This window comes from Lineus longissimus, chromosome 3 (genome assembly GCF_910592395.1).
Source record: "Lineus longissimus chromosome 3, tnLinLong1.2, whole genome shotgun sequence".
In the NCBI taxonomy this organism is placed as follows: Eukaryota; Metazoa; Nemertea; class Pilidiophora; order Heteronemertea; family Lineidae; genus Lineus; species Lineus longissimus.
The window spans coordinates 9,618,025-9,634,592 of record NC_088310.1 but is presented as its reverse complement, the minus strand read 5'-3'; the positions used below and the strand labels follow the sequence as shown (position 1 = coordinate 9,634,592).

Here is a 16,568-nt window from a genome sequence, read left to right as displayed (position 1 = left end):
ATCTAGAAGATAGGTTGTGGAATTCCACAGTTTCCCGAACTGATAGTGATACGTCAACCCGATATGTTCAACACAGTTGGGGGACATGCATGAAGTATGTTCATTCCTTTGGCAAAGAATTTGGATAGCCGTCAATGACCCTGACCTTGTTCCACTCCATTTTGCCAGCCTGCTTATTGAGGAGGATGTCAATCAAGCCCTGTATCTCTGCATCAGTCATGTTGGCATGCCTCAAGGTGGCAGCAAAGTCTTGGCTTGGGAAAACATCACCACTTCCATTTTCAACAGGTTCTGAAAGAGAGGATGCAATATAAGGTATTCTGTTAAGGCTGTACTATCATTCAGGAAGTTCACAATAAGGCTTTGAGTTTCTCAGAAAAGATGTTATGGTGTCCTTATAGAGTTTGTCCTTAAAAGAGGGGTGTCCGCTTAGGGAGGTTCCACTGTAATTGGATTATGAAATACTGTAGTGCTGATATTTTGTAATATAATAATACAATATATTATGATGGGTTAAAAGACAATCCAATGGTAACTAATGCCAAAAAAATCTAAAACTGAATCATCCACTGGAACCTCCCTTAGCGGGCACCCTCTCTATTAAGGACACCATATGGTTATGACGTTTCCATGCAATTTGACCTCTCTAATCAGGACACCTCTCTACAAAGGAGAGCAGTTGTCAGTTCCGAGGGTGTTCTTAATGGAGAGGTTTTAGTGTAGTTTCATTTATGCTGATGTGGAAATACCACTTAAAATTTTTAGGTTACCCCACCTGAACTTCCGGGACAAAATTGACAATACGTTCTCAAAATAAAAAAATAAGGCTCGTTTTTTAAAGTGAAGCACTGGCAGTACATCAACGATGAAGTATGTCATGCGATGCTATTATGCATAGAAAACCACACGTCCTGATCATTCAATAGATTATTCAGATTTTTTTGGGTTATGGTAGTTAACATTATGCTGACACAGCAATGTCAGTGTCATTGAATGAACTCATCTCTTTTTATAGGCCTACATGCTTCCCACGAATCCAAGTATGGTACGATATGGTTTTTTAAAATGCTATGCAAGCATAGGCATACATGTATAAATACACCATGTGTGTGAACTATGTATATTGATGGAACAAGAATAAACGGGATGTCACATGCCTCAATGCATGGAAACACAAGCATTTATAAATGTATTGATCAAAATTCACACAGATGGCTAGTAATGACCAATGACAATTCAGATACAATTTACAGCAGTATGCAGCAGCTTGCAATCCCCGATAACATGCATGACATGTACAATGTTGTAAAATTAATTGTGTTGATTCTACAGCATGCCGACACAAGGCTGCATGGCCATCCTGAATTTCACTCTTTTTCCCATTACATGTATGTATAAATTATATTTCAGGGCCTACTGCGTACATTGTGATTTTTAACTTGTCTTGCCTACAGGAGCCTCATACATGTAGACATCCTACATGAACCAATTTAAAACACTGCTGGCTACTGTCACACAATACATGCAATAGGGCCCTGGCTCAATCCAAGTAGAACCCAGCATCGTATTTCTGGATGAACTAAAAATTCCTGGGTCTTCCACAGCACGTCTCCAACCTACAATATATTCGAGGGTCTGTCGGATGAGACTAAAAGCCGTGGTCTCTTGTAAAAGATCCCACATAGGTGGACAGTAGCCTACAGTGGACTCCATACCTCCAGCAAAAATCCGATGGATTACATCGCCGGTAAGATGATATGATATAAGCGAGTAACCCATTAACCGTCTCCAATTTGATCTCTCCCAACGCCAATCTCTCAATCACAGCTAAATGACAAATAGCGCCTTTTAGCCAACGCCAAACAGAGACAATCCGCCCCTCCCATAACAGATTTATTCCGGGAGCTGAGCAACTTTTATTTAATGTGCAGGCTACAAATGATTTAATGATGAGATAAGCATGTTTTAAAGCCTCCTTTCAATACGTTAGTTTCCATGGAATTCAAGGCCAAATACATAAAAAAGTAATTTCCAACCACACTGCCACTTAAGACCAATAAAAATATGCTCATCTCGCTAAAGAGGCACCATGTTTCTATATGTTGGTACATTTATAGGGTGTAAATCCAACCGTTCAAGATTTACGTGTACATCGATGCTTGTGCTCATCCCACAACAAAAATCATTTAAGTAGCCTGCATGTTAAATAAAAGTTGCTCAGCTTTTGGGCTAATTTAGGAGCAACCTTTGAATTCGAAAGGAATCATGATCACTGACGTACAAATTATTTCAGCAATCAAGTCATATTGCCCAGGCCTGTCATCAGATTGTAATTAGTCGAGACGAGCATGGACACAACTGACCCAAGAGCATGTGTAATTGTGTTTTGTGACAATGAATAGCACATCTAAAGGGCTTGGTATTACATTGTATTAGGAGACAATTCACTAATACTACTTCTCAAAGTCTACGCTGTCATGACCATTATACAAAAAAAAGATAATGACCAATTATAGCCATGAATTTTCCAACTAAAGTGTACAATATGGCAATACTGGAGTAGATAATGAATATTTCATGACATTTTATTCTGTCTTAAATGCAATAGACATTGGCAATGAGATTGAGAGTGTGGAGATGACATCCCCCCCCCCCCCCCCCCCCTTAGATAATGATACATTTTTATCTTTTTACATGTTCTACCATCCCGTGTAGGCAAAGAAGGAAGGCATAACTTGGACTAAAACATAGCGATTTAGAGAGCATTTCATGTCGAAGACCTTTGTTAGTGGGTAACACAGGTTTAGGGCAATAAACGATATCTAAATCACTTGGTGTGAAGGCTGTATTCATAAATCACTTGGTATACAGGCGGTATTCATAGTGATCCTTACTTCCTTGTTTGAAACCAGGTGACTACCTTGTATGGGTTTTTTTGTATGACGTAGTATTGGAAACAAAAGACAACTAAAACTGATAGTAACACTTGAGATATACTAATATTGATCAGATCAAGATTCCAAAAACAGGGATACCAATGAGATAAGGCAAAGAGTCTGATATTTATTTTTTATGAACATCTTGAATCTTCCACTTTGACCAGCACTCGCTTGCACAAAAGTTCCTCTTAAATGCTTATTTTTGGTTCAATTTTGAATATTCAAAGATCCACCATCTATCAAATTTAGCATTTAGTGAGAGGAAAAAGTCTGAAATCCACCAAAAATAAGAAATTTGACATCCCTGCAAAAAGCATTACTGCCATTAGGACGAGTGTCTTCAATATGAGATTGCCTGAGCAGGCATCAACGTTTATTCAGGCTGTTAAATTTTTGCTGCGCTCAATGTTAACCCTGCCCCCCCCCCCCCCGACAAGGTGATCATTTCGGGTGTCATATATTTATGCTACATGTATGTATGTACATCAGTCATCACATTCTACAAAAAAAAATTATCGTTTGACAGTTTGACAAAGCCTGGGTAAAGATCAGCTTACCGGCCTATTCCAAATGCCACTTATCATGAGTTTATGCACAACACATTACTTTTGGAATATAATCATATTACCAAGTTAGATCAATGTGAATTTGTACAGTACGTCACATAATGGAGTTGACCTGAGAGAAAAACAGGTGGTGGGCCATGCACCATCTGTACAAATGATTCGTGGGCAACAATGTCTATCACAATACACTGTAGTTATTTTAATAACATTATACTTGGTAATAATGAATACAGAAATAATTAAATATATTAATTTTTTTTGTCATGAAAAATTTATAATGACACTGACAGTATTTATATGTACATGTGTTTCTAAATGTTCATGTAGAGTTTTTTTAGTAAAATATCACATAAAAAATATAATTTTGATATTGAGTCCCAATATATTTTTTAAATGTTTGTAAGTGAGAAGAAAGCAATTTGCTGAGACAAAATAAATACCAGTCTTAAAACTGACCAGCGTAATAAGAGGTGAATATACTTGGTAATGCTATCAAGAAAAATTATTTACACACACCTCTTACTTGGAACAATCCACAGTCTGCCACAACAACAAACTGTAAAGAAATTACGATCTCAGAAACTTCACCAAAACGTAGTTGGATTGCGTCACTCACCTTCTTGGCGTTTCTTGATCTTCTTCACTTTCTCCGGGGCTGGCATAGGTGGCGCCGCCATCTGAGGAGCAACCTGGCTGACGATGATCTCGGATTCAACATCCACATGGCGAGTCTTCTCAATCTTCTCAGCTACCGGTTCGTGCCTCTTCTTCGTCTTGTTGACCCTTGGAGCAACATCCTTCTTGACCTCTTCCTCATGCGCGTGCTTCATTTCTATCTCATCCTTAGGGAGGTGCTTGGGGTGGAACGTCTCAGGCACCTCCTGGTCCACTTGCGTGTACGACTTCTCTTCCTTGTTCACCAAAATTGGCTTCTGCTTCTTGGCTTTCTTTGCCTTCAGCTTGGGTGTGCCAACAGGCTCGATGATCTCTGGCTCAATCTCCAACTCCACCATCTTGGCCGCCTGAACACTCTCCTCAAAGACAGGTGTATCTTCCCGCTTCTCGACGCTGTCTTCCCTATCATCTTTCTCCTTTCCAGGCTTTTTATACTTCTTCTTGTACTTATCTCTCTTTTCCACACGAACCTTAGTCTTCATCGACTCCATTCGTTCTCTTCGTTGTTCTTCAATCACCTCATCATACGTTTTCTCGCGTATTCCAAATATGGAGATGATGTAGATCAAAATGGCCGAGCCCACAAATATGGCCGCACCAATCATCATGATCTGGGATTCCATGGTCAGTTGTTTTGTTTTACCGGCGATCAATTTCTTAATCCAGGGACATGCGGTCCTGAAAGTACAAAGTGACAATCAGTTAAAAATTAACACACGGAAAAATGTCAAACTGTTTGACTATGATGATTGAGCTCTTGGTTAGTCCAAATCAAGCTGAAAATTGACAGGTTAGGCTCATTGACTCGTTTCCCAATTTCTTGATTTTTTTTAAGTGCAATTTTCAGCATAGAGTTGCCAATAGATTATAAACAGATTATTTATAGAGTAGGTGAAGCCTCTTGAAAAGTGGGACATACATCCATGTACCGCTAACTCATTTGCATGCATCAACGCCTGGAGTGGATAAACTATTCGTTGCCCATGGTAATTTCAATCACATTATTTCAGTAGTTGGACCACGAGGGTTCAACTTTTTCAAGAGGTAGCGCATTTTCGAATGTGGTTTGTTAAATCTGGATCTGGTATTAATAAATCAGCAACACTTCTAATACAGAGTATTAGGCTGATGGATTGAGTTGGTAATACACCTCCTCAAGAAGTTTGCCCGGATTTGACAATGGTACGGTTATAGTTAATGGGAGACTGCTGTGGAATCTGGAATGATGCCATAATGCCAACTGGCAAAGCGAGGATGCTGATTATGCAGATTTGGATTTTTGAGCGCATCACAGTATTTTCCTTGAAGGAGATATATCCGGTTTGCCCGAGACTTTACTTGAACTGTACCATCGTCATATCCAGGCTAACTTCTTAAAGGGGGACTACAGGCCGGAGCAGCAGGGTTAAATTGGCCATCTCAACGGGTGACTAACATGCATAGTAAGGGCACTGGGTCCTGTTAGATTCAGCACTACATTATATTCATAATACAAGCCTGAACAGTTTTGACATACTGTGAGGTGGGAGAGACCACTATTGCGTATTGGCGTCATTGTGCAACTTTTATCTTGCCTACCTAGCTGCTGCCTATACTGTCCCTTTAAGTTTAACTTAAGAGGGGGAAGGCTATATGGTGTTATATGATAGGCCTACACATGACATAAGCCAAGGGGCCCAACAACAAGCAGGGCCAAAAATGTCACCATAGTCCATACAGTGACATTCACTTATAAATATTTACAATACATGATATACGTGTGCAGTCCAATGACGTCACTCAATAATGTACTACGTGTAGCCTACGTGTACATATACAGATATGAGATACACTGTGTTTTGTTAGAACATACACGACAGGACGTGGTCGTGGAGAAAATGACCACATGCCACTTCAGCCAGACTGGCTCCGATCTAGAAGACTAGGTCGTATCATTTAAGATTATTTAGCAAATATGAAACTTCTGAATACCTACAAAGTGCAGTGCCACAGCCGAATACGATTCTAAAAGGCTGTCAACGTGGAAATAGTCGGCTAATGTACACAGGTTTTTCCGACCTACATCCCTCCAGAAACAATGGAGGAGACTGAAACACCCCCTAACTACGATGTAACGAGGTTCCCCATTGGTCAGGTTTCTAATTCGCTGTTCTATCTATAACGTCTTTCCCCTGCCACGTATGCACCGGGAATTAAATTTTAAATTAAATTTACTCCAAAAATTTCGTCATTAATTACAGTGACAGTGGTGTCAGTTGATTTCTATGACTTTTCAACATAAGTTCATATCAAATTTTCTAAACTACTCCCTAAATTGCTTCACCTATTTCATTTTTAATGTGTTACTGGATTGACTCGTCGCGGGGTGTGCGAGCCAACTGATGCAGCCAATGTATATTGTCGACAAATTTCCTGGAATCGACTAGTGCTGCCATCTCCTGGTTGATTTTCACACAACCATCTGCTACCAGCATCTCATTGTGAAGCCGGCGTATCGGTGTCTCGATAGAAAGGTCCGATTTTCTCTAATTTCCACGATCTTCCTCAAAATGGAACCAAAGAAGAGAACCATTGATGAGTCTGTTGATTATCTGGAGGGTATAAAAGCATTGGTTTTGGATATAGAAGGAACAACAACTCCAATAACCTTTGTCAAGGTGATCATCTGTCTTATCTATCTAGATACATTGTTTCATCCGCATGTCACCCATGTGTATATCACTGTGCATGCGTGTATCTGTATGTGCACACGTACAGGCCACTGAATCAAGAGTCAGTAAGGAGTGAGAACGTTATTTTAAAATTTGGTGGTGGATAAAAAAAACAATTTGCGTTCCACCTGCCATTAAGTTTTCGGAGATGTACAGGTACATTAAACAAACATTATCTTAATGGTGGCCTCAGTTTTGGAGGAAATCAAGACCTCTTGCAAAATAACCCCTATTCATGGACTTTTTTCTGTCTATTTACAGGAGACTCTGTTCCCTTACATCAAAGAGAACGTGGAGGAACACGTAAAGTCTCACTTTGATGAAGAGGAGTGCCAGCAAGACATTGATGCTCTCAGGGAACAGGTAAGAGCAGAATTGTGGTCTTGTAGGTTTCCTCCTACATATATGTAGCAGTTTATTAACAAATCGCCCAATTAGAGCTAGAATATCTGATGTACAGTTTAGGACCTCTCCATAGTGACACCCTTGGGACTGGGAATTTCTGTCCTTTATAGCGAGGTGTCTTGATTAGAGGGGTCAAATTGAATGAAAGTTACCAACTTGGGATGGAAATCAGTGTCCTCAACAGAGAGGGTTGTCTGCTTACAGAGGTGTCCGCAAAGAAAGGTTCCACTGTTTATTGCTTGAAATAGGTAATGGGTGATATGAATAAAGACTAGTAAATGCTTTTACTTCAGTTTTGTACAGAAAGGCCTAGTGTAAATGTACATGGGGTTTTCAGTAAAAGCAATTGCTAGTCTTTATTCATATCACCCAATGTCTCTTGACTGACGACAATCTCGTCAAATTGCTAATCAAATGGAGATGAAGTAAATCAAAACTGAGATGAAGTTGTAAAGATGGTTTGTTTTTCTGAGTCTAGGTGGTACAGTCATTTCTTGCAAGGGGCCTATAATGGTTTAAAATGCATTAGAGTAGAAATTATCACAAGTTTGTTTCTTTGTATCTATGCGTGCAGTACTCACTATTGATCAGAAGCCTACCGGTGATGTGATCTCCTGGCATTATCGAGTATCTCCAGCATCTGTCTCAAGTGACAGAGGCTCATGACTCTTCTCTCATGTTGTGTCTTGGCACGGAACGATCTATACATCTATCGATTTATACATCTCGGAAGTCAAAGGCATGGTTTACAATGTATGTGCCGTTGACTACTGAGGCCCTTTTTTATTGGTTCCGTGGGAATAGTCAACTGATGAAATCTTTTTCTTTGGATTTCGTTTATGGCTTCGCTTTGGTACCGGTTGCAGGAAACCTGGGGTGAATTAAAGCAGTTTGATAATCTTGAAAGAGATTTTATCAACTAACAGTTTGGAAAACTGCAAAAACGTCTGTCACAATTCGTTGGTGCGTTACCAAAAAAATGCAATTCCATGTAAGTTGATGCAAGGTGAGGGTGCAATTTGATGTACTGTAAAAATTGGGAAACTGTCAAACAGCGTAATATTCTTGATTGGAAGGAGGTATACAACTCCCGTCTCGGCCTCCAAAAAAACTCGCAAAGCGACTCTGGGGGATTTCAAGAGATTCTGATGTGCAAACATTATTGTCAATACGGAGTATTTAAACTGCATTCAACAAGTGAGATTTGCCGATCGTTTGGTCAAGTCTTTGTCACCATCATCAATCACTGGCAATAACAAACAAAGCTTCCTACCAATTATCTAATCTTTCATCAAATATGCTTACCCTAGAAATGGACAACGATTGATTGATACAATGTTTAATTTAGCCTTAGCAATTTTTGTCCCATAATTTCGGATGATGATGAATTGGTCATCCTGCTGTTGGGTCCATGAAGTTGCTTTTGTTTATTCAGGTCATCTGATAGGAATGCAAAATCTGCTATTCTTGCTCTTGCCTAAATGCCCTGCAAATGAGTGCTCTAAATCAACGCGACCTGCAACCGTTATCACATGCAACAAATGTCACTAGTGTGCGGTGTGAATCAGTGATTACCAAATACAGTACTGTAATACTGTATTGACAGTAATTATTATTTCCCCAACAACCTGGAGTGGTTTTGGAGTAAGGCCCTGTATTACATTTTACAATCTAACGATGGCACTGGAGTGGAAATGGAATGCTTTTTCCAGTTGTGAGAACCAAGAGCCTTGATTTTGCGTCGTCTTTGCTGGTGGGAGTGACTGTTGTGGTCCTGTCATGCAAACTAAGCAGCTTGGTTTGCATTGATGATGATAGTCTTTTATAAAGCACAATTCCGTGACAATATAGTTCTCGCTCAAAACGCCTTGGGATATCATATTATTACCCCGGTCTCCACACCAGAAGGCGCTCACTTGAACTCGACCAGTAGTGGAACTAAATAGAGACTCGGCCGGGAGTCGAACCCACGGTGTGGTGTAAACAAAATACAACAACCTTCTACATGTATATATATTCTATTCGACCTCTTTCCAGGGAGCCAAAGATGTGAAGGACGAGGTTGAAGGTGCCATAGCGATACCAGCCGCAACGGAGGAGAAAGATGACATCATCAAGGCAGTGGTGGCGAAAGTTCTGTGGGAGGTTGAAAACGACAAGAAGTTCTCGGCATTGAAACAGCTCCAGGGACATATGTGGAGAACTGCTTACAAAGCGGGCAACATCAAGGGAGAGTAAGTGATTTATCATGCAGATATCGTATTATCCCACAGCCCAAAAAGGGCGGACGAGCAGTGGTGTCATGTGTGATGTCTGTCTAGCCGTCTGGGCAGTTTCTGTCAATTTCCAGTCTTAAGAGTCATTCGTGGAAGGTTCCTTTTTGAAAATTGGTAAAATCCACTATTCAATATGGCTACCACAGTGGCCATCTTGAATTTGATTTCTGTTGATTTTGAGGAGAATGCTTCATCTTATGGAACCATTTCTTCTTGTGTCTGTTGGCAATGATTAGGGGAAGGTTCCTTTTGAGAATTGACACCATGATTCAACATTCAATACAGCAGCCATTTTGAAGGGGTTATGCTTGTTTTGCGTTGCAATTTGGCAGATTTATCAGCAGAAAAAGTGCAGGTAGTTATTACGTTACTTTTGAAATGTCCCTAGCATTAGTCTCCCTGCATTGTACTCATGCCAAATATAATTCTTTTAAAGTCTGTAATAATTGTCAAGTCAGCAATTATTTTGTGTTCATTACCGCTAATTTCAGGGTTTATGATGATGTTTTACCCGCCTTGAAGCGATTAATTGCGGATGAAAAAAAGGTGTATATCTACTCATCAGGCAGTGTGGAGGCACAGAAATTACTTTATGGATACTCAAATCAGGGAGATTTATTAGAGGTAGGTTTCATTGACTTATCGACTCTTGTCTTCGAAAAGAAGTTTGGTTTATGACTTATCAATCAGATGTCGCGATGCTTGCCACCACTTCTCATCTGGTCTGGCCCGTACTTGATATCCCGAGTACAACAAAATGGCGGCCTTTAGTCAGAAACTTGAGTACGTCATACTCGTATTAGCCACTTTTTTCAGCTCGATTTATTTTGTAACCTTGCTAATTGCCTGAGGTAGATGCTAATCTGTAAGTTTCCTGATCTAACTAACGGTCATCATAAAAAAAGCTTGTACAGTAACCTCTGTATTGAGGACACCCTGGGGACTGACCAGTGCTGTCCTTTATGGAGAAGTGTCCTGATTAGGGAGGTCAAATTGAATGGAAACAAACAATTTGGGACCAAAAGCAGTGACCTTTAATAGAGAGGTTGTCCTTGATAAAGAGGTGTCCGCTAAGGGAGGTTCCACTGTATTTGATTAAAATTTCCACCCAAATGTGTAAATTCTGGGTGTGTACAGATAATGTTTTCTCACTATTGTTCTTCTTGCAGTATTTTTCAGGGTATTTTGACACCAAGGTTGGATCAAAAGCCGAACAGGAAAGTTACAAAAAGATAGCTGAAGAAAGTGACCAGAAGCCCGAGGAGATGCTCTTCCTCACTGATGTACCAAAAGGTAAGAAACACTGGGAGAAATTGGTCATGAATATTGTTGGTCATAAGCGACTAAGAAACATGGATGGAAATCTAGGAAAATGGCGTTCCATTTTGTCAAAACGTGGCAAGGCATATTAAGGGCAAAATTGGGTTTTATGGTGTTGATGTTCAAGAGTCAGTAGTTGGCAAAAGCCGAGCAAAAAAGTTACAAAAAGATTGCTCAAGAAAGTGACCAGAAGCTGGAGGAGATGCTACCTCTGAATGATATACCAAAAGGTAAGATAATCCAGACAAATTGGTCATAAATAGTGTTGGTTGTAATCACCTTAGAAACATGGATGGCAAATCTATGAATGTGATACAAAATGGGATTAATGATGGAGCTTGCCTAGCGTCTTTGACCTTGGAGACAGGGGTATATGGTAAAGGGCGTATAATACCAGATGACAGTAAAAAGGATGTCGGTCAGTCTGACAGACGAAACTGTCAGTAACTAGAATGTTCCGTGTATCACACAATAAGTTTTATTACTTGTAATCGATCGTCACAGATTTGATGAAGTTGTTATACCATTACTTTAGGTCAACTTGACGGTATTTACACCAGTTTGATTGCCAATCAGACACAACGGTCAAATCCAGCATCTCTTCCTGGATGAACAGTAACATCCTTGAATAGAATTTGTTAGAACATTTTGTGACATGGTTGAAATGTCTCCCTTCTCTTACTTCCAGAGGCGAAAGCAGCAGCAGAGGCCGGTATGAAGAGCATCATCGTGGTGAGGCCGGGCAACGTGGAACTCTCCGAAGAGGATCAAAAGACTTACAATACAATCTCATCTTTCTCAGAGCTGTTTGTGGAGAACTAGTCATTCCTTTGTTCGATGTTTATTTATATCCAAGTATTGACTCGTGGCAGATACCAGTTGGACAATGGGTGATTTCAAAGTTGGTTTTAGTGTTAGTGTTAAGGATTTTCTTTTGCCTCCAGTTCAGTACACAACTGAATAACTCATTGAAAATATACTGCAAAACCAAGATAATTATTGTTAAGGATTTTCTCTTGCCTCTAGTTCAGTACACATCCAATTAAATCATTGAAAACCTACTGTAAAACCAAGATAAAATCTTGGTTTTGCAGTATATTTTCAATGAGTTATTCGGTTGTGTACTGAACTGGAGGCAAAAGAAAATCCTAAAAACACTAAAACCAACTTTAAAATCACCCATTGTGTTCTCTGCCCACTGTTGTCGCTCTCAGAAAATGTTGAAAAGACTTGCAATAAAATCAAATATTTCTCAGAGCTGTTTATGGAGAACTCGTCATTCCCTTGTTCCATGTGTATTCATTTCTAAGTGTTTGCTCATGGTAGATACCAGTTAAAAGTTGTGTTCTTTGCTCACTGTGGTCATTTCGTGTTGATAGGAACTGTTTATTGGGCTGTATTGACTCTGGGTGTTTGCAATAATTTGTCTATTTTTAAGAAGGTGATGGTGGAAAATAAATATGTGGTGAGTTCACCTTAAAAATATCCAGTCGTAGAACAAAATATTTATTTAGGCTAAAACTGAACGTAGTAAAAAGAACTAAATTGGTGATTACCTCTGATGCAGTTCATTGACTTGAGTCTGTAATGTTATGCAATGTTACCCAGATGCCCAGCTCAAATTGTAAACTACCTGAGGGGAACTCAAAACTGTTATGATTCATCAATGGAAGCGTATTCCTGTCCTAGGTTTTATCTATGCCATTTAAAACTGTGGCCATTTTCATAAGCGTTTCGTTACAGGTTTCCTTTAATTGAGGAAAAAATCATGATCAATTGAAAGACTGGGCCGTTGGAGTAACACAGTGAAACCATTATTAACACCTGTCACATCTGAGGTCTCTGGTTCGATTCCCGGTCGGTCCCGATACACTTGTGTGATAGAAAGCACGACTGTCTTCAAACTCGTAGTATTTCTCAGGGTCTCTGTTTTTCCCCTGCTTTTCATTACTTTCACTTGATGTTGGAGCTATGATGTCCAAGTTGACACCCAGCTCAAAACTCAATATTTAAAAAATTAGAGTCTAAATGTTACCAGTCTTGAGAGGGCAACAAGTGTACCAGCTGCAGGTTGTTCAGGGTCATTAATATCTAGGTGTTAATCTCGAGTTGTGAATATGTTCTTTGTGCATTATTGTGTATCATTTCATTACTACATTGTATAATATGATGATAATTATTATAATCTATTAGACAGACCTATGCTAACATTTATGTTTTATCATGTTTAAGGAGACTTTTATGATGATGCTGGGCTAACACTAATGACGTTCATGTTCCTGACCCGAGTTGGGGATGCATACAAAAATTGAAGAGTTCAAATGCAAAAGCACTGAAAGCCATTCTAAAAAACATTGAGATAACTATGGTAAAATGAAGCTGATAGCTAGTACTCCAGATCTGAATGCCAAGGTGTTTTGTTCTTAACCTACAAAATCCTATTGAAACTTAAAGTGATACTATGATGTGATTTACAACTTTGCGGAAATACATCCGTTTTTAATTGTTGATCACAAATGTAAAGCTCAAATTTTCCATTTTTGATTAGATTTATTATAAAATCGCTGAATGTAAACCACCGCGACCGCGAAAATGTTCATGTTGTGACGTCATCGACGAAAACGGCATTGAAGCGAGCCGTCCGGGTGGAATTAAACCATCAATTTCTAGAAAATGTGCATTTCGATTCGAAAACCTTACCGATTTATGAGAAAGTGACGTAGTCATTTGTCAAAAACAGCTAAAACATTATATGGTGAAATTTGACACGAGTTACCCTTTATTGGAAGAAGACGTCAATTTTAACGCAGAGTCACAGCTGAAAAGTTGCCCTTACTTGTAAAGATCTGAACTGGATTCAGTGGCTTTTCTGTATGAACTCTTCGTAATATACTCGAACATTCTGCCTACTGTTTGTTCACATTTTCGGGTGTATATCTTCAGCAACTTCCACACGAGAACTCATAGTGTCAATGTGTCATATCTTTGGATACTCTGTAAATACCAGACGTAACATTTCATCTTCATTATTTGATCTCAAATGAAGATTATCTAAGTCTAATTTCAACACTTGTCAACCGAATATACAGACAAATTATATTCCAAGGTGCTCTGTTTACAAATATATAACTCTTTAAGTTACAAGTACAAGTGTGTTCAAGAGAGATAAACCTAACATTTCAAAACGCATTTCAAAAGTTTGTTTATGATTCTAGCATTTTCTTACAATCCACTTTTATTGGATATAACTCCTGTGGCAATTTGCCAGGTGATTCTTCTTGTCTTTTTATTAATTTCTCTGTCGATTAGCTTTTTCACTCCTGCACCCTCGGGACTGACAAGTGGTGTCTTTAATAGAGAGGTGCCCTGACTAGAGAGGTCAAATTGAACGGAAACAACCAATTTGGGTCCAAAACTGGTGTCCTTAATAGAGAACTTATCCTTAATAGACAGGTGTCCGCTAAGGGAGGTTCCACTCTACATTACTATGTATTTGCATTTGTTATTTATTTTATCATGAATTTAGAACACAGAAAAAAAGTTGCGTTCTGTTTACAGTGAGCCGGCTACCACACCGCATAGAGTTTGTCAACTTTTTCTTTTACATGAATAGTAATCTTTGTACAGTTTCAAAGGCAATAAGACCAATGCATTTATAGGCAGCGACCAGAAAATGGAAAATGTTCGATAAATTATGTTTGGAAGGAGAGTTTATGAAACTATGATGTGGAAATTTTGGTTTCAAAATGTGCTAATTGTTATTTAATGAATTCAGATTTGGTCCCACATCTTTGAGTGTTTTCTACCGCTGCTAGCCCACTACTGCCCTTGAAAAAAATTACAGTCTGTTGGTGACGTGACATTCTGTAAGGGACAGAGAACATTTGGATCACCAGACATGTAAATCGAACAAATATTCGTTCAATTTGAGACGAATAAATGGCATATTGTCAAACTACATGTACATTCATCATGTTTTAATTTATTAATTAATACAGAATTTAATTCGACATAACTTGATAAAGAATCATGACAAATGAGAAGAGTTGAATTTAAGGTTTTTGATTAAAACATAGCGCCTGGATTAATAACGTGCTGTCATACATGAGCAGGTTAATATTCTGCAGTAAAAATCCCACCATGGTAAAATATTGTCTTGTACTTTTCAACCCTTCTTTAGGAATGTGAATGTTGTGTGTGATGTTGTTACCACGGTAACATGTGTGGTCAGACAGTGGTAGAATTCAATGGCAGCAGTTCGATCCAATAAAATATTTTCATCAAAGAAAATATCATCTTGGTTTGTTCTGACCCTTCAAACAGGAAATCTGAAGGCCCTTCTACATAGACATTCCACGCCACACAGATGTGGATTTCGGGTCTCAGATGAGCCCCGTCTGAGGGCGGTGCAACCTGAGCAGGTCTGGAAAAGATGGTATAATTATCTTTTCACTGAAGCCAATGGAGATGTTCAACCAGTGAGTGAAGACAATGTCACAACCATGTACTCAAGAATTGAGTGAAGACAATGTCACAATCATTTACTCCAGAATTCATAATCCGAGCAGTTCTGGAAAAGATAGTATATCTAAATGATCACTGGAGCCAATGGAGATGTTCAACCAGCGAGTGGAGACAATGTCACAACCATGTACTCCAGAATTCATAACCTGAGCAGTTCTGGAAAAGATAGTATATCTAACTGTTCACTGGAGCCAATGGAGATGTTCAACCAGCGAGTGGAGACAATGTCACAACCATGTACTCCAGAATTCATAACCTGAGCAGTTCTGGAAAAGATAGTATATCTAACTGTTCACTGGAGCCAATGGAGATGTTCAACCAGCGAGTGGAGACAATGTCACAATCATGTACTCCAGAATTCATAACCTGAGCAGTTCTGGAAATGATAGTATATCTAACTGTTCACTGGAGCCAATGGAGATGTTCAACCAGCGAGTGGAGACAATGTCACAACCATGTACTCCAGAATTCATAACCTGAGCAGTTCTGGAAAAGATAGTATATCTAACTGTTCACTGGAGCCAATGGAGATATTCAACTGGCGAGTGGAGACAATGTCATAACCATGTCCTCCAGAATTGAGTGAGAAACAATGTCACAAACAAAGAATGTTCCATTGTCAACTGGTGAGAGTAGACAGTCGAATTTTATCCACTAGACTCCCGGGGCAGTCCATTTCGTCATCCAATTCATACTGGCTCATAGGTGTACTGAACACAGAGATTAGGGGGAGGACCAAACATCAGCCTATGTCCATCTTACTGGAGAGAGCCCATCTGCGATGGTATGGGCACGTGGCACGGATGTACCAGTCACGCCTACCCCGAGCACTGACGGATTGGAGGCCAGAATCAGTCGGAGGAAAACGACGCAAGGGAAGATGCAGGACGAGATGGATGGACGCAGTGACAAGAGATGCGGAGTCCGCAGGTGTAGGGAGGAATGTACCGAGCACAGCTGCCAAAGACCACAGAGAGTGGAGACCTGTCCTTGCACAACTGAGGCAGACTAACATGTCAAGTTGCAGTGAGCGAGCGAGTGGTGAAGGAGAGAGACCCTATGGATTATCATTGCCAAGGAGCAGGTGTAGGGAGGAATGTACTGAGCACAGCTGCCAAAGACCGCAGAGTTGAGACGTATCTTTGCACACAT

The 16,568-nt window shown here is 39.6% G+C and overlaps 2 protein-coding genes across 16 annotated transcripts in view; one reads left to right on the top strand and one right to left on the bottom strand.

The window, feature by feature from the left end:
• The window catches only part of LOC135485691 (ribosome-binding protein 1-like), a 58,876-nt gene extending 52,623 nt beyond the window's left edge, over positions 1-6,253 (bottom strand). For all 15 annotated transcript variants that reach the window (XM_064768064.1, XM_064768067.1, XM_064768059.1 and 12 more), the window contains exons 1-3: positions 6,156-6,253; positions 4,122-4,858; positions 146-291 (exon numbers count right to left, since the gene is read on the bottom strand). In XM_064768064.1, the coding sequence (XP_064624134.1) occupies positions 146-291; positions 4,122-4,803 (828 nt within the window). In that variant the 5' untranslated portion in view covers positions 4,804-4,858; positions 6,156-6,253. The remainder of the gene's footprint in view (positions 1-145; positions 292-4,121; positions 4,859-6,155) is intronic.
• Positions 6,254-6,640: 387 nt separating this feature from the next.
• Positions 6,641-12,629, top strand: LOC135485690 (enolase-phosphatase E1-like). Its single transcript, XM_064768056.1, has 6 exons — positions 6,641-6,837; positions 7,153-7,254; positions 9,334-9,530; positions 10,064-10,196; positions 10,742-10,865; positions 11,581-12,629. Exons 1-6 carry the CDS (start codon positions 6,730-6,732, stop codon positions 11,712-11,714), a joined length of 798 nt encoding a protein of 265 aa, XP_064624126.1. The 5' UTR covers positions 6,641-6,729; the 3' UTR covers positions 11,715-12,629.
• The last annotated feature ends 3,939 nt before the right edge of the window (positions 12,630-16,568 follow it).